The sequence below is a fragment of the Furipterus horrens genome, unplaced genomic scaffold (genome assembly GCF_987537825.1).
Source record: "Furipterus horrens unplaced genomic scaffold, mFurHor1.1.pri manual_scaffold_2, whole genome shotgun sequence".
Classification (NCBI taxonomy): Eukaryota; Metazoa; Chordata; class Mammalia; order Chiroptera; family Furipteridae; genus Furipterus; species Furipterus horrens.
The window spans coordinates 9395445-9421030 of NW_028327172.1; the positions used below are offsets into that span (position 1 = coordinate 9395445).

The 25586-nt window shown below is 40.7% G+C and overlaps 1 protein-coding gene and 1 pseudogene across 1 annotated transcript in view; one reads left to right on the forward strand and one right to left on the reverse strand.

Annotated features, from left to right (window-relative positions):
* Positions 1–888: 888 nt before the first annotated feature.
* LPXN (leupaxin) overlaps positions 889–25586 on the forward strand; it is a 32337-nt gene continuing 7639 nt past the window's right edge. Inside the window, exons 1-7 of the mRNA XM_090260993.1 lie at positions 889–1035; positions 6574–6731; positions 13391–13437; positions 19478–19577; positions 22935–23102; positions 24040–24213; positions 24331–24412. Coding sequence (XP_090117119.1) covers positions 1023–1035; positions 6574–6731; positions 13391–13437; positions 19478–19577; positions 22935–23102; positions 24040–24213; positions 24331–24412 — 742 coding nt within the window. The 5' untranslated portion in view covers positions 889–1022. The remainder of the gene's footprint in view (positions 1036–6573; positions 6732–13390; positions 13438–19477; positions 19578–22934; positions 23103–24039; positions 24214–24330; positions 24413–25586) is intronic.
* Positions 8873–12135, reverse strand: LOC150017753 (NADP-dependent malic enzyme pseudogene; annotated as a pseudogene).

The following is a 25586-nucleotide window of genomic DNA, read 5'->3' on the forward strand; positions in this document are numbered from 1 at the left end:
CTGCAGGAAAGCTACCTATTAATTATATTACTTTAGCAAAGTTACTATTCCTTGAATCTATTTCACCACTGGTAAAAATGGGGGTAATATCTATTTCACAGGGCCATAATTCTAGTTCTTTACGTACTGCTTTCCCACAGTATGCCTTTGTAAGTGTTTTTTTTTTGTTTTTTGTTTTTTGTTTTTTCCATGCAAGGTGAATAAAATCAGTGGTTTTAAAAAAGGTAAAAGTTAACCTCAGGGTCACTTTTCAGAAAACTGCTGTAAAGCAATGTAACTAGGCAGGAATTACGCTTAACTGAGATGTCTGCAGCTTAGCACCTGGTGTCTTAAATCTTTCTGTCTTATTCTTCTGGCCCCCTACGGTTGTTTGCATTTTGGGTCACTGAAATAAACAGGCTCCGAGAATCCAAATGTGAATACACCTCTGCCTTATTTAATGGATTTATAATCTATTCAGGAAATCAGTAAACATAATTTCTGGATAATTAAACAAAGAGAGCAAAATGAATCGGGTGCTGGTTAACTCGGATGGAAATTTTTTGAAGCAAACTATGCCTCCACGGTCACCCAGCTTCACAGAACAACAAAAAAGGAAGTTTTCTGATGCACAGTGAAGTGGGATACTCACATTGGTAAAAAACCAAACAAACAAACCAACGGTGAAAATTGGCCACTTTCATGAATTCAAGATGGATTCTGGCATTTAGTAGGTGCTCAAATTTTTCAAAATTAATTTTGAATGTACGACCAGAATTCCAATTTTACTACCCACTTTTCTATGTCAGTCCCATTTTTAAAACTCTGACCTACCCCCTTACCCCTCCCCCCCCCAAAAAAAAGAAAAAAAAAGAGACTCACCAAATCTGAAGAGAGGAAGTGCTAAGCAAATACAGGAACCAAAAAGGTTATAGAGGCTGCTTCACGCTGTCTCATTCAGTTCCTTTGTGGTTCTCTTCTTCAGCACAGACCATAGCAGTTCCTTACAACCTGTGGCACCAGAGCATCTTGGGTGTGTGACAATGGAAGAGTTGGGTAAGTGAGGATCTTCTTGGAGGAGAGACTCTGAGGGAATAAAGACTTGGCTGCCATCTGCGTGTGCGGTGGGTGTACTACTGGCCAGATGGAGGGTAGAGCTGGAAGATTTCATTTTCACTTCTCTCCTGACCTCACCCCACTAAGAATACAGCATGAGGAACTATGCTTGTTTGGGGGAAATCTGGGTTCACTGTTTCGGTGGCCCAAAAGGCGGAATGTTTGGTACTAACCACAGAGGAAGCTGCACAGATACTTTTGGATTGAATTGTGATTGAAATGGTCATTTTGTTATGAACATTTGCCCCTTGGGGGCTCCTGGAGATCACAGAGTGATCATCACACAGGAGCCAACGGTAGAGATGTGATTTGGGGAGGAAAAGAAAGAAAAGAATGTTATGAGGAGAAGGAATAGAAGGACCAGAATGAGGGAATCACAAAGGTTGGAGAAAGGCCAAAGTGGTTTCATTTGTTCTATAATTTAGTAGTAAATCAAGATGACATAGCACTGTAACTCCAGGGATTTTGTTGCTCAGCTTTTTATTCAGGGGAACTCTGAAGGAACAGATTACTACGGCCTGCAAATATGATACCTCCTTCCATTCCAAAGCAATTAAAACCAGCAGTGAAACGATTAGCCGCATTGCTCAGGAGAGGTCCCTGGTTTCAAACCCCTGAAGTAACGTAAGGTTTGTCATTCTTGGGAGCTCATGCCATTCCTTTGCCAGCTTTTGTTGCTGACATCCTCATTCACATGAGTCACTAACCCAATTTCCAATTAATTCCGCATTGTCCTGAGTTTTTGTTTATTTGGGGTATGTCAAAAGTGCAAATGACAACGTCAAAAAACACATCCTTAAAAAAATTGTTTGCAGTAGAATTTGAGAGCTGGAGGAATAGAGAAAGGAAGGCAAATTGCAGGAGGGAAGAGGAAAAGGTGGTGTCTGATAAATACATATTGTATTTGATAAATACATATTGAACTGTTTTGAAGGTAAAGTCTATTCTGACACCTGGGGTAGAATCCAAATTCTTGTCCTGTGTGAGGTTTAGGAAATTTCACATTTTTACCTGAGTTCCACTAGAATTGAGCTCTGCTTTTTTAGTTTAGGGATCACTAATCGCCTTCATGCAGGTAATTCAAAAAGGAACTAATATTTTTTCAGTGCCTTAAGCTAAAAATAGACCTTTTTTTTCATATGTTAATCATTTTAGCAATCCTCTAAACTGTATTATCCACTTTTTTTTTCAAAATGAGAAAACTAAGAAAAGCAAAATAACTAGTTCAGTGTCATTCTCAGGAGCACCTGCCACCAAAGCAGATTAAACTAGGTGTTCTGGCTGGTAGAATAACCCAGATTATAAAAACAGTAAATACGTAGATTGGCACAGTTTTCCATTTCTTGAGCAGGGTGAATGGCAGATAAATCTGGTCCAGAAATGTGAAAAGTACCCTGCAACTTGGAAGATAATATTCCTGCTGCTGATTCATGTGGCTGTTTCTCAACCACTTCTTCAGATTGTCATCAGTCCAATAGCTACCCTAAAAACTTCGGGTGGGTCTCTCTTCCTGCTGCGGAGAAAGAGCGTGGAGGACAGGTCCGCGCAGGCAGGCCTGTATTTCCTCTTTGCGTCCTTCATTACGCGGGAACGCTAGATACAGGGAAATGAAGAACAGACTCTGGCTCTGAATAAAATCGTTACAATCCAGTGAGACAGACCCCCAGGAGACCTCCCTTTACAAATGCTTTCGTGTTCATACCAATAATATTTGATTTCCGCAGATGAAGGGCCACGGAGAAGCACCGTAGAGTTTTTTGGTCTAGTATTCCCCCCCCCCCCCCCCCCCCCCCCCCGATCATCCCACATTTGTCATACTGAAATTAGTCATCTGCAAATTACAGAATCTAGCAAAGGGCAAGATGATCTTGGGGTGTTGGTGATATGTGTACTCAGGAAACAGGAAGAGAAAGGCCTGGTTAACTCATGACCCAGACAGAGTTTCAGTAACTAGGGCTAGCCGGTCCTTCTATCGGTAACCTACGCTCAGCGCTGTGGTTTGTTTCTCTTATAGAGGGTCTCCCCTCTCTCCTAATTTTTTTTATAAATGTCTTTTTATTTTGGATCCGTGTGGATCTATGACTTCTGTTTGGGGCAAATTTTAGGAACTGGAAAATGGCTATACCTTAATAGAAGGATATAGACTAAAAATCTGGAATTCAGAAATTTGGCATTTGGTCTGGCTAGTAAAGTTGTGAGAAGTTTGACTTTATCTTTCTACCTCAGTTGTTGTTTTCTTTTTCTTTTTAAATTTTATTGTAGAGAATTTTAAAATTTATTTAATTGAAGAAAATCGTTTAATGAAGTCTGACATCAACATCAACCAGCTTAAACAATCAAGTCTCAGCCAATCTTATTTCATTTTTAGATTTACCCATTCCTTTAACTTCTATGTTTTTTTAAAGCAATCTCAGAAATGATATAACTTTATCTGTAGCTATTTCAGCACAATCTTTAAAATAAATATATGTATACTTACACAAACAACCATAATGCCATTATTCCACCCACAAAACCTTTAGTAGTAATTCTTTAATATTATGAAATACCATTATCACACCTAAAACATTAACAGAAATTATCAAATATCTTTATCAACCCTAAAATAAATTAATAGTATTTACTTAATATTATTGAATACCAGGTGAGTGCCTAATATTCCTAATTGTTTCTCTTTTTTGTTTGCTTATTGACTTTTATTTATTTTATCCTCATGTCATTTTAAGTTAAGATTCATATTCTGAAATTAGTTAAGTCTCTAAAGTCTTCTTGAATCTATTGGTTCATCTCCAACTCTTTTTTCATTACAATTTATTTGTTGAAGGGTAATTTTCCCTAAAGAATTTAACTCAGTTTGCTTACCTCTAAAATGGTGCATAAAATTCAATATTTTTAGAGGTGAACGATTTAGAAAGATATGTAAATTTTTTATGAAACTTACCGGGGTGACATTAGTTAATAAAATTATGTAGGTTTCAAGTGTACATTTCTGTAATACATCATATGTATATTGCATTGTGTGTTTACCACCCAAAGGCAGATATCCTTCTGTCACAATGTGTTTGACCCCTTTTACCCTTTACTACCCTCCCACCCCCTTTCCCTCTGGTGACCACCGCACTGCGTCTGTGTCTAAGAGTTTTTCTTGTTTCTCTTGTTTGTTCGTTACTTGCTTTCAGTTTTATATCCCACATATGAAAGATCTGTAGACTTTGTAAGAAATGATTAGTTCTTTTCTTAGGTCATTAAGAAATATCCATCCCCCAAAAATCTGAAATAAATGAAAACCTTATTTTGAAAATGTGTGAAGTGTCTTTTCTTCCTCGGAGGACTTCAGAGCTAGGCAGGTCATTAGAAAGAATATAATACAGTGTTTTTCAAACTTTTAAAAACTACAGCCCGTGGAAACTAGTAGAGATCAACTAACAGGTCTTGACCTACAATTTGAAAAGGACTCTTGTACTATAATTGCTTTATTATGTAGATGAAGAAACAGTTTCAGGGAAGAACATGTCATGCTCAGGTCACCCAGAGAATCCACGTGAGAATGATCTGACTTGAAGTTAGTTTCAGGGGCCGGAATCAGATAGCCCAGGCTCAGACAGCCGGCTTCTGAACTCAAGTAACAGTGTGAAGTCGAATTATTTAATTGGCAATTTCTTGATCTACAGATCTGCCTCAGAGAATAAGATGGCTAAATTAAATATGTAAACTGACCACAGTGCCTATCATATATTAATTATTATTACTTGTTATTAATTTCATCATAACAGAAAGGTAATATTGTAATACTTGTAGAATCCATTGGTTTTTCCCAAGAAAATACAAGAGAAACGATCTCAACTCTTTGGGTTGCAACATCTTGCTTGATTTTGTAATATCTGTTTCCCCCCTAGTCTGCTTTTCTTCCCACACCATAAAAGACAGAATACTTATACTTTCCTTTGAGAATTTTGTTATGTGCTTGGAATATAAGAAAAAATATCATCAAGGTTAAGATAAATGTTATTGTTCAGGTATATATATTTTTAAAACTGTAATATAATTGCTTATATTTTTCTGATAGAAAAAATACATAGAATTTACATTTTTTCCTTTTTAAAAAAAATTTTTATTGTCATTCTATTACAGTTGTCCCAATTTTTCCTCCTGTGCCCCCCTCCACTCAGCCCACCACCCACTCCCACAGTCAATCCCCACACTGTTGCCCATGTCCATGGGTCATTTATACTAGTTCCTTGACTAGTCTCTTCCCCTCCTGTCCGCCATTATCCCCCCACCGCCATCTTTGCCTCTGGTCGCTGTCACTCTTCCATATTTCCATGCCTCTGGTTCTATTTTGCTCATTAGTTTATTTTGTTCATTAGGTTCCTCTTATATGTGAGATCATAGGTATTTGTCTTTCACCAACTGGCTTATTTCACTTGGCATAATATTCTCCAGTTCCATCTATGCTGTCAAAAAAGGTAGGAATTCCTTCTTTCTCTCTGCTGCGTAGTACTCCATTGTGTAAACGTACCACAGTTTCTTGATCCACTCATTTACTGATGGGCACTTAAGCTGTTCCCAGCACTTGGCTATTGTAAACAGCGCTGCTATGAACATAGGGGTGCATACATTCCTTTGAATTAGTGATTCAGGATTCTTAGGATATATTCCCAGCAGTGGAACTGCTGGGTCTAAGGGCAGTTCCACTTTTAGTTTCTTGAGGAAATTCCATACTGTTTTCCATAGTGGCTGCACCAGTCTGTGTTCCCACCAGCAATGCACCAGGGTTCTCATTTCTCCACATCCTCGCCAGCACTTGTTGTTTGTTGATTTGTTGATGATGGCCATTCTGACCGGTGTGAGGTGGTTTCTCATTATGGTTTTAATTTACATCTCTCTGATGGCTAGTGATGTTGAGCATTTTTTTATATGTCTTTGGGTCCTCTGTATCTCTTCTTTGGAGAAGCCTCTATTCAGGTCCTTTGCCCATTTTTTGATTGGATTGTTTGTGTTCCTGGTATTCAGTTGTATGAATTCTTTATATATTTTGGAGATCAAAACCTTGTTTGATGTATCATTGGCAAATTATGTTCTCCCATACAGTTGGTTCCCTTTTCATTTTGCTGATGGTTAGAAATTACTTTTTTTCTAATTTGAGATCTTTATGAGCGATCCACCCAAAATAAATGATAAAAATTAATACCCTGCAATAAAGTAAGTCAAATTATAGAGTGAGACTATGAAATGGAATGCAACTATAAGACATAAGAAACAGGCCTCAGTATGTGGAGGCTTTAAACATCTCCTCGTAGAATAGACCACATTCTAGAAGTAAAATAAGGAGTAAGAGAAGATATTTTAAGGAAAAGAACCTTAACCTGAAAGACGAGGGAAATGTATGGAGGCATGGGGGACGGGGGGATATTTATGGGGGGTGTGTTATTCCAGAAGACTTTCTGGACTATGATTCCCTTCTATGTTATGATATAGATGCTTTATTGGAGGAACTGGAACGCTCCACCCTCCAGGACAATGGTGAATTCTCCAATCCCGCTCCTCTCCCTGGGGATCAGCGTTCCGGAAAGGACAGTAACTGCGCTGAGACTTCGGAGACCCCTCCTGTTCAGGATGACACAACCCCCCTGCTGGTAACTTTTCATTTTATTGGAGTGCCTTAAATATAGATGTTGGACTGCTTCCTGAAAATGAATTGTAACTTACATAAGATAATGTGAAAGGACAATCACATATCCAAGAAAGAGAAAACAAATCCATCAACAGTAATTTAAAAGTGGCTTGGTTTTGGAAAAAGGAGGAGATGGAGGAAATCGTCGTAGAAGAATACACCTTTGAGGACTAATTTTTTCATAATGAGAACATAGTAATAGCGCATTCCCTAATTCACCTGGGATATTCTGATATTACTGTCAATAGGCCAGAGATCACCTGGGCAAGACGACCAGGTGGCAGCTCAGAGTGTTTTCAGGGTGACATTTTAGGATCACCACTTTCCAGGTCTTATTTTCTGCTGAATATGTTAAGAAATTCAATTATTGGTATAGCCAGAGATCATTAAATTCCAAGAAACCAACACAAACAAACTAAACTCATAAAAGATAATGTATAAAAACACCAGAAACCCAATCTATTAGTTTTTGGTTAGAGTTAAAACTATCAAGTAGGATAGATGCTCGTCTTTGCTGATATGCGTGTTCTTTTCCTATGGATAAGTCTACACACACCTACTTCATAATTAGAAGGTTGCTTGACAAGAATGGAATTAGTGTAAGAGGAATTAAGTAGATGCTCTTCATATCTGGTGTTTTTGAACTATGACATTCAGATTTATCCTTGTTCACTAGTGTATGAAATCACCAGGGACACAGACCCAAAATTTGAGTCCATGGGTAGGTACCCCTTTCAACTGTTCTTCCCTCCAGCTACACAGATCTAGTTTTAAGGACGCACATTTACCTCTCTCTTAGAGAGCTATTGTCTTTGTTCCCACTGCTGGATTATAGCCATAGGTTCCTAAATTGATCTGCTACCCTTGCTCTCTGCCATTTGTTCTCAAAATAGCAGCCACGTGATCCTGTAAGACTTAAATCAGAGCATGTCACTTTTCTACCCAGAATTCCCCTCTCATTTGGAGTAAAAGTCAGTGTTTACACTGACCTTAGCGGGGTGGCCTTATGTCTTAGTTCACTTTGAACCAAGAGCCCTGAGGTTATGCTTGTTTTCTTGACAACCACTTATTGGCTTTACCTTTTGCCCCAGATTTTTCATTTTTTCTAAAGTTTTCTTATCAGAATTTATATTAAAGTAAACCAGCATGGGCTGACAAACCTCCATTAGGTTCTTCTGGCTCCTTTTATGGTCTCAGGTAGTAGCACATAAAACACACATACAGTGAACAGAGTTCTTCTTTTAAAAAAAGATTTTATTTATTTATTTTTAGAGAGAAGGAAAAGAAGGGAGAGAGAGAGGGAGATAAACATCAATGTGCAAGAGATACATCGGTTGCTTCTTGCACGGTCCCAACTGGGGACCTGGCCCGCAACCCAGGCATGTGCTGTGACTGGGAATCAAACCGGCGACCTTTGGGTTCACAAGTTGGCACTCAAACCACTGAGCCACACCAGCCAAGGCACAGTTCTTGCTTTCTCATGACTAAATCCCAAAGATGACTAATGATAACTACTCTCTCTTCTCCTGATCCTGTTCAGACAAAGCCGAAGCGAGAGCACCATTTCAAGAATAATGTGCAAGGTGCTGACTGTCTAAGCTAAGAGCTCAAGCATAGCAGTTAGGGCCAAGTAATCTTTCTGGTTTTAGGTTGTGGTAGGAAAACTTTGGAAGCTTTTCCCCCTGCTGGGCACTTGTTATACCACAACTCATGTCCTGCTGTGTTCCCCTAGGTGGCCTCTTGAGAGGCCTGGATCCTCTTCGGGGTCATAAAGAAAAACGGGAAATTGTGGCTTAATGTCATATAAGTTGTAAATTCTGTTTAGGAAATAGAGACTAAGTATGCCTGCCATAGAATGTGGTGTCATCTAAATGTTTATGTTAAAGCAGTTTTGTCATTAACTGTATGTATAAAACTATAACTATTTGTTTTATTATTTGCTGATACTTTATAATTTCGCAATAAGCAGCATTTGACTGAAAACAAAACCAAATCTGCATGATTAATTTTCTCAAGAAAGCTGATGATGAATATGTAATTTGTACAAAATATTCGTCAACATTTACTGTCCACCATGGAGATAAGTAGAGATACCACTGTCCCTTAGAAACCTAGAAGACACAGATATGAAGAAGAAACTTCATATATGTGTCTTTTAAGAAGAATGTACACAAATATGATGATTCAACATGTGCAGCTGCAGGAGGTATGTTTACGTGTCACTGTGAAACATACCTTTCCATTTGGGTCAAATGACTCTTCTAAATTAATTTTGCTCATTTTCAGTTCCGTGTGTGTGTGTGTGTGTGTGTGTGTGTGTGCGCGTGCACGCTTGAAAGCAAAGTAAACCGGGGATTTTTTTTTTTGCTCCTGTTCAAGTTTGGTCTGTCTTTTCTGGGCCTCTTCAGGCCAGGAATAACAGTCAGGAAGAATCTGGTCACAGCTGGGGCTGTACATCTGAGAGTGGACAAACGCTTCCTTATTTGGGGGTTCAGGATAAATTGTGGCTGTCTTTTCTTGGTATGCATCTTTCACAATCTTTTCTGCGATTTTCAGAGAAATGTCTCTGATGGTGTTCAAAGGAGGATAAAGCCGGCCCTCTTCCAAGTGCTCATCTGACACTTGCTGAGCTATGACCTCAGCAGTAGTGAGAAAAATCTTATCTGCGATATGTCTCAGTCCACATGCCGCAATGCCAAGAGCAACTCCGGGAAACATGTATGAATTGTTGCCTTGGCCAGGGTACAGGGTCCGTCCGTTTGGAAGAGTGACTGGATCAAAAAGACTGCCACTGGCAAAAACTGCAGAGCCCTTGATTACTTTATAGCACTGCTCTGCAGTACATTCTGCTTTGCTGGTTGGGTTACTCAAAGCCAAAATAATAGGCCGTTCATTGAAGGTAGCCGTGTCTTTGAGAATTTGTTCTGAGAATGCACCAGCAATTGCAGCAACTCCTATGAGAGCAGTAGGCTTTATTTCTTGAACAATGTCTTCTAGGTTCTTCATTTCTTCATGTTCATGAGCAAATTCCTCTTTTTCTTTTGTTAAGGCAGCACGTCCCTTAACTATCAATCCTTTTGAGTCAACCAGCCATATCTTTTTCATGGCTTCCTCCTTAGGTAAACCTTCTTGTTCCACGGCCGTAACAATCAGGCGTGCAACCCCTAAGGCAGCCTCTCCAGCTCCTTGGAATTGTATTGTTTGATCAGACAGTTTGTTCTTGGTTATTCGAAGAGCTGCAAGGATACCCGCGACTGCAACAGATGCTGTTCCTTGAATATCATCATTGAATGTGCAATACTGATTTTGATACTTGTTCAGGAGACGAAATGCAATTCTATTGGCAAAATCTTCCAATTGAATAAGGCAATTCATGCCATACCCTGGGCTCAATCAGAGGGAAGGCAGAGAGGACTGGAGACACTTGGGGAGAGTTTGGCGTGGTGGCTTTGAGGGGAGAACTGGGGGAGCAGCCGACCGGGTCCCAGTGCTAACTCATCCCCAGTAAAACCGGGGATTATTAATGAGTTGATTTCCTTTGCAAACCAACAGATAAGATCAGATGTATATCAGTATCATCAGAGGCCTCAGAGAACTTGTTAATTCTAAAATGGTTTCATTTTTTTTATCCAATTCAAAGGATCAAAGTAAAATAGAATTTCATTCTTTTGTCAAAAACAAAACATCTGACATTGTTAACGCCATTGTAAATTTAGTTGAAAAGTTCAACAATGTAGATGAAATGTTGTTTTTTGAGGAGAGGGTGATAATATAAATACAAATTTGGGTGGAGAACAGCATTGTGGTAAAGTTAATGTTCTTACATACTAAAAAACCTATGGAGTAGCAATGTTCTTTAAATTGGCTGCAGTGTGCACACAATTTATGACTGCATTCAAACAAGCCACAGCATTCTACCAATCAAAATATACAAATATTGTGTATATACAAATCAGGTGATACATATTTTTGACAGAAGCTGATGTTGAATCCCCAAGTATCCCAGCATGGCAGCATGCATTTTCTCTCTGTCCTCAATTGGATTTTCAAACACTGAGGCTTTGAAAAGTCATTTTGCAAAGCAACCTAAATTCAGGTCACAGGATGTGCAAAATCAGTTGGAAATACTTAATCAAATATTCAGTGAACATAGCATGAAAACCTGGCTTTCGAAGCTTTTAGCAAGTTGCAATTATATAAAACAAAACTTGCAAAAAGGAAGAAGCGCAAATCTCTGCCTACATAAGCCAGAAAAGGACTGAACAAATCGAAAGATGAGAGCTCAAATGGTTTCATCCCCTAATTTGAAAATTGTGCTTTAGGAAAACTTGATTTTGACAGAGTTCCTCATTTTAATTGGATAAATTTATATTCTCCACCAGAATGGGCTGATATTGTGAAGGCCTGGGATTTTGCAGTACAGTACCTACATTTGATGAAATGTTAAAAAGGATCACAAATAGAAATAACTTAAGAGGCCTGGTCTTGTAAAAATATTATTGAAGAAAGGTGCTTCGAATGGAGGTAGAAATATAGCAGCTTTGAAAATATTGGGGCTGAAATATTTATACATTTTAACATAAAAAAATAGAATTGAGAATATCTTCCATTTAGCAGGATTTTGTCTGAATTTATAGGTTCATCAGCATCTAGAGAGAGTACTTTCTCAATTAAAAAATTACAGTTACAGAGAAGTATCGATTAAAAGTGTCAACAATTTTAAATATATTAACCAGAAAATTCAGCTTTGCAGAAGATTGCAGTTTTAAAAAATATAAAAATAAAATAAGATCATGTTAAAAAACATTTTCAGAAAAATTTCTGCATGACAGTGTTAGAGACAACAATGGCTAAGTAACCAATTAAGGTAAGGTATGTGAACCTACCTATATTAAGAATAATAATTTACTTGTGCTATTCTTAAATGTTCAAATAATCAGTAGAAAAGTACAACAAGGTGGAACTGACTGTGGAAGAGGGGGGTGGGTGGTGCAGGGGAGAGCAATGGGGGAAAAATGGGACAACTGTAATAGAACAACAATAAAAAAAAGAAATTTAAATAAAGAACCCACCCCCCCCAAAAAAGAAAAGGTTTAAAAATTTTTTAGTTTAATGTTCTTAGCTATGTGTCATTTAAAAATATTCTAGAAAATTTGACTTTGAAAATAAGTTTTGAATAATTATGTTGTAGTTTCACCAAAATAATAAAACCAAATTTTTGGACAATAAACACATGTTTTTAAAATTATATAAATTATTTGTAGTAGCCTTTTTTCCTCTCAAAAGTGTTCCCAGTTTGAACAAGAAATTATGTGGTTACCCGGCCTGTCTGATCTGGCCCTTTTTACTCTTTGCTCCTGTCTCATTGGTTCACTCTGCTCAGGCCGCTCTGGCCTCCTTTCTGTTTCCAGATGCCCTCGGGTGGTCTGTCCCTGCCGTTCCTTCTACTTGAACCAGGTGACCCTTGATATTTGCAAACTTTTCTCATCTCCTCCTATAAGTCCTTGCTCAAGAGCCCCTTTTTCAGTGAGTCCTTCCCTGGTTTGATGTTTGTTTGTTTGTTTGTTTATATTTAAAATATTTTCAATTGCAGTTGGCATTTAATATTACATTAGTTCCATGTGTACAGCATAGCAGATAGACAATCATATACTTCATAAAGTGTTCCCCCTCATATTTCCAGTACCTACTAACACCATACAAAGTTATTAGAATATTATTTTTATTCCCTGTGCTGTATTTTACATCCCCATGACTATTTGGTATCTACCAATCTGCACTTCTCTATCCCTTTTTCAACCAGCCTCCCAACCCCCCTTTCTTCTGGCAACCATCAATCTGTTCTCTAGCTTTGAGTCTGTTGGTATATTGTTTGTTCATCTATTTTACTCTTTTGATTCCACATGTAATTAAAATCGTAAAATATTTGTCTTTGAGTGACTTATTTCACTTAGCATAATACCCTCTAGGTCCATCCATACTGTAGCAAATGGTAAGATCTCTTTTCAGTGGTGATCAATATATTTATAATTGCCATTTCTTCTGCATTTGCTCTCTCCCACCCCTAATTAATTTTTCATAGTAATTTACTTTTTACAGATTAATTTGTTTATTATCTATTCTTCACAGTGTAAGATCCAAGGTAGACAATTCTTGTTCGGTTGTTTTTTATTGTTTTGCGTTTTGACTGCTACATCTCTAGCCCTGACACACGACAGACACTCAATAAATATTTGCTCCACAAATAAATGAGTTGCTAACAAACTACCCTTTACAGTCACACGTTACTTCTTTTCGTGTGTTAAATTTAATCATGTTGTGGTCTTTCCCTATAAAAGGAAAGACACACTTTGTATGTTTTCTGCTCTTTATCTGAGTACTTCTCTATTTCAGTGCTTTTAGGGCAGGGAGAGGGCCACTCTTTGTTCACATGGCAGCTACTCTGCTTAGAATGTGACCTTTCTCTGTGGGATGGCTGGTGTTCCTCTGCCTTGTAAAAGGACATCTCCGAGATACGCTAGTCAGTAGTCCCCTTTAGAAGCTAAAAACATTCTCTAACTCTGGGTGTAGATAGGCCTCAACATTCTACTAACGGAAACTCATTCTCTGTCCCTGTCTTAGGCGCAGCTCGTGTACACTACCAATGTCAAGGAGCCCACTGCCTACAGGTATTTTTGTTGTTGTTGTTGTTATTCAATTCTTGAAAAAATAAAGTTATTAGATAATTTTATCCATCTGAATTTGGAGAATAATTTGTTCAGAATTCCTACTACCCTCCTCTTCTTTCCATAGTCTTTGAGCTGGGGTGGAATTCTCCCAAGCTGACCGGGCAATTTCTCAAGGTGCCTTCTAGGTGGGTGTCCAGGCTAATGGGCTCCGCTGTTTCCTTCACCCCCTGAAACAGTGTAAATAGTTTGAATCATCGCCATTGTTTTGGCCCAGGTATTCCAGGTCACAAGAGAGAAAACACACCATATGAAATTTCAGCAAGACGTTAACAAAATCAAGAGCTAGTGGGTTTCCATGGCAGACTAATGAATGTATACTTCTTCTTTCCATATTTGCTCAAATGTGTTTAGTGGATAAAAGGATTACCTTTCAACCAAAGTAACAGACTGAAAGAGATTCATTTACTAAATAATTTCTACTGGCCAAAGCAGAAACGATAGTCTGGAAGAAATAAAAAGACCACTTTCCTTGTTCTTGCTTCAGTTATTGCTTGCAATTAAAAACCAGACCATGTTCTGGGAAACAAAATAAGGGACTTAAAATGTAGATAGTAAAGGCTCGTGCTTGGTAAAGAGGACGACACCACACCTTATTTGGTTTCATAATTGCAGCCAATAGTCCACACAGGATGTCAAAATAAGGAAAGGACCTATGCTATCAAAAAGTCTTTTTATAACTTCCCACTTGAGGACACTTTCTACTTTGATGAGAAGGAGGCCAATTTATTAATACAATTACTAGTTTATTCTAGTTCCAGGAAGTTGCCTGGTGGGCATGCCTCCTAGACCTCCCAGTTCACCTCCTTGTAAATTAAAAAAAAAAAAAAGCAAAACAACAGAAGCAAAACAGTGCCTGGCACACAATAGGCTCATAGTAAATAACTGGCTTTTTAAAATCCAAGAAGCCAAGACGAAACACTAATGAACTTATAACATGAAAACCAGCCTAAGCAACAGCCGTTTCCTGTCTGTCCAGCATTGTGATCCATCAATGGCACACCCATACTGGCTCATCTATACCTGCTCCCCCTGTATGAGTCTTTGGTAGATTTCCCATCAGACCGTTCCTCCCTCTACTCTTGCCTTGGTCTGTATTCCAGGGGAGCTGACACCTGGGGGTGGGGTTTTCCAGGCTCTGGGGGAAGTTGTCTCTTGCTGGCTTCAACCAATGGGAGGCACTGTAGTGAGACTAGAAGGTGAAAGGCAGGGAAATTTAAGGTATTTCTCCCCTGATCTCGCTTGGTCTCCAGTCTCCACCCACAGTCAGAGGTCCTTTATGGCGTCAGCTGAAGCAAAACAAGTTTGCGATGGTCCCAGTTTATGCCTGTTGACCTAGGCCCCTGGGCTGTGGTCACGTTGTCTCTCACCTTGTCCCTTCCGCCTGATGATTTATGCTGTGGCTAATCTCTGGGTTTGCCCTGGCTGGTTTAGCTCAGTGGATTGAGCGTCGGCCTGCGAGCTAAGTGTCGCTGGTTCGATCTTCCAGTCAGGGTACATCAGAGAAGGAAAACTCTGACTCCAAAAAACCTCCGCTGCCTTGCGGCATACCTCTTCAGGGGAAAGGCTAAGGGAGTAAACCCCGACAGAAAATCCGGAGCCGGAGTCCCTAAGGCGGTTTGACGTTGTAGTCAACACCGGCAACTCCTGCGGCGCACCTGAACCCAAGCTGTATCGACTCTGTCTTTCCCTTGGACCCTTCAGCTGCGAAGAGAGGGGGGGTCTGCTGCATGGGCAACAGCAGACCCTCCATATTACCCTGCCCAGGCTCTGTAGCTTCCGCGTCATCACAAGATGTCGATTCAACACGGGAGGAGACAGATACCATGTCACTCCCGAGTCGGACTGCACAGCCATTCTCGGCGGTGCAGATAGACTCTTAAGAAGCTACACCATCGTCTCTCGAGACGGACGGCTGCCGACGACGAATCTCTGGGTTCCCTCAGCATCTACTGTTTGCCTTTTGGCTCTCCCATCACCTGTGTAATCGTATTTCTGCATTAAATTCCTTCCGCTTACTCCCAATGCTTGTATTTTCCTGAGTGGACCTTGACTCATACACTTCCCATTACTAAATGGTACATTCTGTGTAGACCTTTGTGGGAGAGTGAGACGAAATCCAGGTGACCTAGTAAATATATAACAGGCTGATACAGCTCCCCGCGGCTGGTGTAATTCAGAGCGGACAGGCTGGTGAGTACGGATAGCAAATGAGACTCAGAAACCAGATTCTTGCATTTTTGTGTTCACCATTTCCTCTGGTTTGCTTAAATGAAGCAAACACGTTGCTTTGGACCTTGAAAGTATATTCAATAGCATTGTGAATATAACAAGGTAATAATAGCTGAAGTGTTGAATATGGTCGGGGACGCTGAGATAATTCCAGCAAGCAGGATGAATGACCAGTACCTATGGAGGACTGTGGCTCGCTCAGACCATCAGCCCTGAGCATTGCAAGCACCTTCCTTTTATTGGATTTTGCAGATATGCTGATCAACAGGGAGGGTCCAGGAATGAGCTCACAGGCACATCCCCGGAATGATTACAATGTACTTGAAACTTACAACAGAGGAAGCTCAAAAGGTCAACTGAAGAGAACGCTTCCTGACAAACAAGTCTATATATATCATCCATAGATTCAAAAACAGAAAAACAGAAATCCAATCACTTATTCTTTTAAGGCTAAGGAACGGATGCACTGTTCAGAAAGCAATCAAGGTTAAACACCATTTGTACTTAGTTTTGTTTGATTTCCTTATCAACATCAGGGAAGATGGAGTACTCAGCAAGATTCTTTTTAAGTCACAGGATGTCTTTAAGATCCTGAGGCCTGAGCAGTCAGAGACTGTCGCACCGGCGAGTCCGGCTCTCTGCTTGGATCATTAAACACCTGGACCGAGAGGCATGTAAACATACTTCAAATCAGAAGTCTTGATTTCCAGCATCAATAGCTCAGAAGCATTGTGGCCAATAATTTAAATGTCTCTTTTACACGCACAAAAATAATTTTGGTAAGGAGAAGGAGAAACAATTCATGAAAATATGGCAGAGCAAAGGATGGGGATAGAAATCCAGCACCATGAAGCCTCTCACTTAGGAAGTCTGGATTCTTTTAAACACATCTTTTGTGATTTATATTCTTAAAATCTCTGAAAAGTGAAGTAGCTTGTTACTAATGGCATAGCAAATTACCTTTACGATCTTCAAGAGGTCAGGGGACAAATTCAAGGTTGCTACAGTGATGCAATCCTCAGCCCATTTCTTACTTAGAATATTATATTGTTGGCTCAATTACCATGAGAGTATCATGACAATGATTTACTTCCCTTTATACACTGCACCAGGAATCTAGTTAAAGAGCAGTGAGAATTCTTTGAATAAACACACGTGTGCCCCAGCGGTGGGATGGGCAGGTATTTAGGGTTCTACAAACCCATATAAGAAACTGCGTTCAACCTTCCCTGGGGTACAGGGTAGCAGAAAGTGCTCACCATCCAGACGCCTTTTGTACCTCCAAGACACATCCCTGTGGCAGAAATGGCTAAGGGATTACGACTGAAAAGAGTTGCGAGGGTGACCTCCTTCACACATTTCTTGGAAACCTCCAAGGACTAAATCAGTCACTTGTATACCTGACTGTTTTTGTTCCCGGATTTTTTTAAAAAATTCTTATATCTGGCAGGAGACCATGTTGTACCTAAAAGACAAAGTCTTTCATCTTAAGAGGAGAAGATATCCACCTTCCTCCTGCGTGTTCCTTGTGGTTAAATACTCAAACCTAAAGTAAATCAGTAGTGCAACACGTACCCAAGAAAAAGCCTTGTTTTTCTTAAGAGAAAAAGAGAGACATTTCCTTTCTGCTCTTTTCCTGGTTGGTAAATACAAAAAAATAAGTAAAGTGGTAAATACATAAAAGTAAGTAAAGGAGTAAATCTGTGTTTTCCTTGTAGAAAATATATTTAGTGAAAGACTTAGAATACTTCACTTTGCGCGTGTGTGCGTGAGAAGGAGAGAGGGTCGGTTGGGCGGGCAGCAAGCTGAGCTCTCTTGGTTAATGTGGATTTACAAACTCTATTTGAGTTAGTTGCCTGCATGATCCAGTTTTTCCACTTCTCAAAATTTACTCTATGAATATAGTCAAATACGGGTGCAAATATTTATTTAGCAGTATTGATAATAGGAAAAATCAGAAATAGTCTAGGTGTTTAACAATAAATGTCGTCGTCGTCGTCGGCAGCCGTCCGTCTCGAGAGACGATGGTGTAGCTTCTGAAGCTACAGAGCCTGGGCAGGGTGATATGGAGGGTCTGCTGTTGCCCATGCAGCAGACCCCCCCTCTCTTCGCAGCTGAAGGGTCCAAGGGAAAGACGGAGTCAATACAGCTTGGTTTCAGGTGCGCCGCAGGAGTTGCCGGTGTTGACTACAACGTCAAACCGCCTTAGGGACTCCGGCTCCGGATTTTCTGTCAGGGTTTACTCCCTTAGCCTTTCCCCTGAAGAGGTATGCCGCAAGGCAGCGGAGGTTTTTTGGAGTCAGAGCATGGCATGTTATACATTGGAAAACTCTATGGCATTTAAACATCGTTTGGAAGATAGTTTACCATGGTGAGGAAGAACATACGCTTTGCGGTCTGCAGGCCCAAACTCTTATCTATGTAGAGCAAAGTTTTACTTTCTTTAAGCCCCAGCTTTTGTTTCTGTTTTTTTTCATCTGGGAGTGACAGTACCTCGATCTTAAGGTTGTTATAAGGATTTAGAGAGGACACGTGTAAAAACCCTTTACAGAGGGCCTGGCTTAGTGTAAACAATACTTGTTAGCTGTTTTGGTTGCAAAGGACAGATAAGGATATACATAAGGATGTAGGAAAATATCTATCTTCAATAACAGGAATGGTGGCTAAATTTGTTTTCAGTTGCTTTTCAGCACCTATCAATGTCTTTATAAAGTGTTTCTCTTATGCATTACTATAATGAATTATATGAATCCCTTTAATAATGCTGAACCATCCTTGTATGACTAGTATAAACACTACCTAGCCATGGTATTTTTAAACACACTTCCATTGTTTTTACTTAAACTTCTTTCTCTTCTCTTCCTGTTCCCTCCCTTCCCCTCCCCTCCCCTTCCATCACCTCCTCTTCTCTTCTCTTCTCTTTTCTTCTCTTCTCTTCTCTTCTCTTCTCTTGTCTCTCTTCTCTTCTCTTCTCTTCTCTCTCTTCTCTTTCTTCTCTTCTCTTCTCTCCTCTTCTCTTCTCTCTCTCAGTTGTGCAAGTATTTGAATAGAATCTGTATTTTGTGTCTTGGGTCCAAAATTTTATTTACTAATAACTTATTCATAATTATATAGATCTAAAATCAACATCATGTACATTACCTAAACTCTCTCAGGAGCTAGCAAACCTTTTCTGTAAAGGGAAAATAATAACTATTTCAGCTTCGTGGACTGTAAGGTGTCTCTCTTGTTACAGCTGTCAAACTCTGTAGGAAAACTGCTGTAGACAGTACAAATGGGCATAGCCAAAAGTGGCCCATGGACCTCAGTTTATGGATGGATGCTTGTTCTATAGCCTCATTTATTTTTGTCTCACCCCTGACACTGAGACAAGATCTAATACTTTAAAGTTTAATAAGAATGCTATGAAAAATAAAACACAAACACACACAACCAGTTGGGCCATGGCCTTAAAGCACTTTCCAGAGCCTGCTTTGCACCTGGTTTTTGGAGGCAAAAGGCCTGCCAGGTACATGTCCAGTGCTTTTCTTCATTCACTTGAGAACAATAGCCAGTTTTGAGATAAACAGGGGGAGACATGGAGACACATTTTTAGTCTAGTACCTATATTTTACAATATTCTCTGTCTCTAGTTTTACTGACATCTAAGTGTTGAATAGCTAAAACTGTATGTTCTGGTATTTTATGTGTGGCTTAACATTTATCTGAATTTTGATGTGTTGGTATAGTCTTTTGTTCTTTCTCCCTGTAGCGATATCGAAGAACCAAAGGAATCCTCACCATCTCCTAAAACCTCAGCAGCCGCTCAGTTAGATGAGCTCATGGCCCACCTGTGTGACATGCAGGCCAAGGTGAGCACAGTCCCGGTGATAAAGCCTTCAGATTTATCTCTTTGAACTCAGCTCTGCATTCCTCCTTGAGGAACCCTTCTAAGTTGTCATTTATTCTCCCAGACTAAATTTAACTCAATGGATGAACTCAACTTTGTGCTGTGTATTATCTGGACACCAAAGATACTATGATCTAGGCACCGATCTCAAGGCGTGTGCTTGCTAAATAAAATGAGGCATGAGCCTCTGTCACATTTATAGAATAAAAGGCAAGGGGGTTTATGAAAATATGTAGAGCAAACATCAGGAATGCAGAGAGGTCAAGGAGATCTCATCAGAGGCAGGCATGGGTGTGGGATGGACTCTGAAGAATGGGAAGGGTTGGGATGCAAAGAGATGAGGGAGGCGGTCCTTTCGGGTGGCGTGAACCCTGAGGGCATTGGCCTCCAGGAGGAAGTGTGGCAGGACTGCTAAGGGGACCTGCCTGAGCAGGCAGAGGAGAGCTATGGACAAGCTGGGGCAGAGCAAGGGGGATCCAGTGTGGCTTTCCTAATAGGAAGCATGAGGAGTTCTATGCCCCACACTGAGATAAAATCCATCTTCTTTTTCTGGCCTCCAGAGAGTGAGTGGCGAGCTTAAGTAGCTTGGCAGGGAATGGAAATCAGATAAATGGGCTTAAGAATTTATGAAGGGAAATGGCATCTAGAATTCTTAAAGTAGACAATACAACCATTCTAAATTGGTTGGAGGATTTGATATGCACACATGAAGTGACTATGAAATAATTTCCGGGCAGTATATAAAAATGTGTGTGATTGGTGAGGGTAAGAAGCTTATCTTTGTGGCTCACCATTAGACTCCCAATACCCAGCCCAGTTCCTGACACATTGTGAATAATACATACTTATTAGAGGGACAAATGAATAAACATCAGAAACACGTTTTCTTTAATGTCTACAATATAGCTGAGTATATTCTTCATTGTGCTGTAAATCTGTAAATACTAGAAAAAAGCTACATTAGGTATAATTGTGTTTTTTTCTCACTGATTTAAAATGTGCCTTGGTTTATTTGCATTTTAACATATCGGTTTATCTTTTTTTTATTTATTTATTTTTAGAGATAGCAAGGGAAGGAGAGAAAACTGATGTGCAAGAGAAACATCAATCTGTTGCCTCTCACAAGCCCCCACCTTGGGGACCTGGCTTGCAACCCAGGCCTGTGCCCTGACAGGGAATCAGATGGGCAACCTTTCAGTTCACAGGCCAGCACTCAATCCACTGACCCACACTAACTAGGACAGTCTACCTTTTTCGGAGGCCATACATTCACACTGTACAAAAATCAAAAGTATAAAAGTTTGCAGTGAACTGTTTCCTTATCAGTAATGTCCCCAGCTATGCAGTTCTGTTCCCTGGAGGTAGTCAATATTTCCTGTTTCTTACACAGCGATGCAGATGTATTCTGGAACATACAAGCACATAGAAATAGATATAAATTGCAGATGTGGATATAGATATATTATTGCGTTTTTCTTAGTTATTTTTCACACTTAACATTGGTCACCCTTGCAGGCCTTTTGGACGTTAACCTTTTGAACGCTCATCTTTTCAACATTAACTAACGTCATGTAACAGAGGAGGAAGGAAATCTGTCCGATGCTTAAAAGTTCCTTGAAGGAAAATGAGCATTTTGGATTAGCGAGATACTGTGAGTTAATTCAGGGCAGTAAAAAATAGGATAAGTGGAGGCTTGAATTCAGACCGCGACTGATCCCATTCAGGAGACTGCGGGGAACCTCGCTGGCCTTAAACAGTGGAGGCTTTTTACCGAGCGATAAAAGAGAACATTGGAGGGGTAAAGTGAGGGCAGCAGGTGGGAGACTCTGGATGTCTGTGTGATGCGTGCAGATGTGATGCCGGAAGCGGCGGGCGGTCATTGTAGCTTTCGGAGCAGGAGACATTAGATGGAGGGTAGCCACAGCCCAGCTAGAAAGGCGCTGAGAGAGACAGAATCAGGACTTCCGCTGATGAAGGATAAACTGGGCCTCTTTTCTACAATTTGAGGCTTTTTCTTTGAACGTTTCATCGTAACCATTTGGGAACTTTGCTTCCATAACTACAGTCCATCAGCAAGTCTTACCTGACAGCTTCTCGCCACTTTCTCGCCTGACGCTGGACCCGGTCATTATTTCTGGCTGGAGCCGTAGTGATAGGCCCCCGCCCAACTAGTGCCTCTAATTCCACTCTACACCTAATTCCTCACTCAGCTACCTAACAGGGAGCTTACACACCAGATTCTTTCACTCTTGTGCGTGGAGCCCTCCAATGGCTCCATCGCCTTTGGAACAAAACCCAGATTTTTACTACGAGGGTAAAAATGGGAGCACTGTGATCCTTGCCTCCATGTCCACTATCTTTTCTTTTTTATTTGTTTATTTATTTTTAGAGAGAAGGGAAAGGAGGGAGAAAGAGAGGGAAACATCAATGTATGGTTGCCTCTCCCACACCCCCAACTGGGGACTGGCCTGCAACCCAGCCATGGACCCCTAACTGGGAATTGAACCGGCGACCCTTTGGTTCGCAGGCCAGGTCTCTATCCACTGAGCCACTCCAGCTGGGGCCATTTCTGTTACCTTTTGCCACACTCAGTTTCACTGACCTTTCTCACCATTCTTCAAATTCCCAAACTGTTTCCTCCTCTGAGCCTCCCCTCCCTCTGGAATGCTTTACCCACAAACATCAATATTTCTGGGTTCCTAAGCACATCACTCAAATATCTGCTCAAATATCACATCCTTAGAGGTCCTTCTCTGATAACCCTAATCTCAGTCAATTCTTCCTCACCATCCCACCATTTGTCACTTTTATCTCGATGTATAACATATCTTATTTCTATCTGAAATTGCATCATATATTTATTTTCTTTAACTCTTTATTGTCTATCACCCAGGGAATGTAAACTTCATAAGGGCAGATACTTGGTTGCTCTTGAACATTCTCTCTACCAAGACCCTAGAGCAGGGATCGGCACAAGCTCAATACTCAATAAACACTGCAGAAGAAATGAATACCTGTGGCCATCCCAAGAGCCAGAAAAAGTATCTTCATCCCCTCAATTTCTTATGGTCAGAAAAAGATTTACAAATAAAGGCAGATTAGTCAGATTTCATTTGGCTTGAGGAATTTAGAGTGAAAAAGAGATGAAAGCATTTTTATTGGTGTTACAATGTTGTTTTCTCCTATACCCTGGAGGAAGGTTCAGGAAAGACTAAAGCATCAGTCAGCAGAGGTGAGCTTATAGGGTCATGAAGAAGATGCCCCTGAGGATAAGTACCCATGAGTCTGACTCTCTTCATGGCTCTCTCCTTGCTACCAGGTTGCAGTGAAAGCAGATGCCAGCCAGAAGCACTTATCAGACAAGCAAGATCACAAGGCCTCCCTGGACTCAATGCTGGGAGGTTTGGAGCAGGAACTGCAGGACCTTGGGATTGCCACCGTGCCCAAGGGCCACTGTGCTTCCTGCCAGAAACCTATCGCTGGGAAGGTGGGATGCACCAAGACAATGGTCCTACAGTCATCTATGTCCGTGTGTGTGTCTGTCTCTGTTCCACCAAGGCCTGCTCTTTCTCTTTATCTTCCAAGACATTTTAATAATAGATAATAATTACTACTTACGGTACTGTGGGCACTGAGCTAAGGGCTTTACAAGTGTTCCCTCGTTGAATGGTCACATTAGTCCTTAAGGGAGAATCTATTATTGTTCCCTTTGTAAAGATGAAGAAACTGAGGGCTTAAGGGGAATTTTAACTGACAGGTCCAAGGTCTAGTAAGAGGTAAAACTAGGATTTGAACTGTGGGAGAAGGGGTGGGCTGGGCGGCGGGGAGCAATGGGGGAAAAATGGGACACTTGTAATTGAAAAACAACAATAATAATAATAATAAAAACCCTAGCATTTGAACCCAGGAGAGCCATACTCCTGGGTTTAAGCTCTTAAACGTTCTTCTGTGCTGCCTTTACTCCTAGTTGAAATTGATGGCATCCGATTTTCAGCTGCACTCAGCTGCAAACCATAGCCAATATCTCCTGCTCCGCATCATTCCCCACCAGAATTATAACAGGGCTTTGGGACCTGACTCCGCATGAGGCATGAGATAAGGTCTTCAAGCCAGAGGAACGAAAGTGTCCTCTGGCCTCTTCCTCTTCCGGGGATCCCTTCCATGCCAAGGCTGTAGTTACCGGCTGTCTGTCACTGCGTGCTGTTTCCTTTCTCCCGCTGTCTGGGGCAGCAGAGCGGTAATGAGCATTTATAGGCTTTTATCCCCAGGGAGCCACGCCCTAGGCCTAGGCCTCAGTGTTGGGTAACTCCAGGGGGTGTTGTTTTGGGAGAACACTATGTGAAGGGTGCCCCCCGCAGGCGCGCATCCTGTGGCCCTCGGGCACCCTGCTGGGCTCTCACACTAGGCTTCGTGTCCTCCTCCAGGTGATCCACGCTTTAGGGCAAGCGTGGCATCCAGAGCACTTTGTCTGCAGCCACTGCAAAGAGGAGATCGGCTCCAGCCTCTTCTTTGAGCGCAGCGGCCTGGCCTACTGCCCCAAGGACTACCACGACCTGTTCTCCCCGCGCTGCGCATACTGCGCCGCGCCCATCCTGGACGTGAGTGCGCCCCTCGGCCACCTGCGTTCCCGTGGTTTTCACTGGCTTGTTTAGCACCAGGGTCATGGTTCACTGCTCAGCAGCATCCTAGTGTCTCTCCGTGTGTTCCTCTTCCAGAGAGTGCTGACGGCGATGGACCAGACCTGGCACCCGGAGCACTTCTTCTGCTGTCACTGCGGAGAGGTGTTTGGTGCAGAAGGTACGGCCGGGGTACCTTGATCTGCCTTCCTTGACCTGCCCTGCTTGTCTGGGTTGCTGCCATTACTACCCAAGTGCCCATTTCAGTACTAGATGCCGACCTTCCCTACCTTTATCCAACATTTATAGATTTTGTTTCAATTGAATTATTTTAATCCAAGAAATATGAATGCATAGTTTAAAAACTCAAACATTACTCCAAGGGTAATATTGAAAATGAACTGTCCCTGGCTCCACCTTTCTCCACCCCAAATCTACTTCTGTTTTAAATTGTTTTAGCTTTTTCTTTTGTTATTTACTTTGTGTTCTAAATGATACATTACCATAAATTGACCGCCCCCCCCATTTGAATCATTATGTATTCATTTTCTATCAGAGAAGAGGAGGATTTAGAAATGTTATTACTATCCCATCTTACCCCCAACATATTTCTTCTCCCCCATTTTTTCAATATATAATTAGGTCATAATTATAGGTAAGATCAGTAATCAATGTGTATGTGTAGATAATCATGTAACTATTGCTCATATTTGAGCCAGATAGCAAACTATGATTACAGCAGAGCATGGATTTTGGAGTCAGACTGCCTGGTTCAAATCTGGGCTGTGGTATTTATTAGCTGTATAATATCATTCATGTCATTTAACTTCTCTGTATCTCACTTTCCTCACGAGTAAAATGGGCCTAATAATAATGCTTACCTTATAGGGTCATTAGGAGGATTTTAAGAGATAATACCAATATATTGTTTATAACAGTGCCTGGCACATAGAGACACAACAATAATCTTAATTATTATTAATAATTAATTAACAGTGCCCTTTTTGTATAAACTTATTTTTTCCTGAAGTTAATATTGGGATCCTTTTTTCATTAACTTAATTTTTATTGTACTTATCACTAATTTATCGGACAGAACTGTGAAAGCCTTCTCAAAATGGTCAACCACATGTGGTGATAGGTCAGCTCCATCTGTTCTTTCTTGTAGACATCTGTCTAGGAAACTTCCACATTCCTGCACTAGCCTGAAATGGTTTCTCCTCAGGCCTACTGAGAAACAGTTATTCCAGGTCATTATCTTGGGAGTTCCTCTTAATAGTTTCCTCTTTGGGTCCTCTGTTTCCTGGATCTCAAGTCCTTTAATACAAGTTACTGTCTTTATTTTGGTGGAGCAC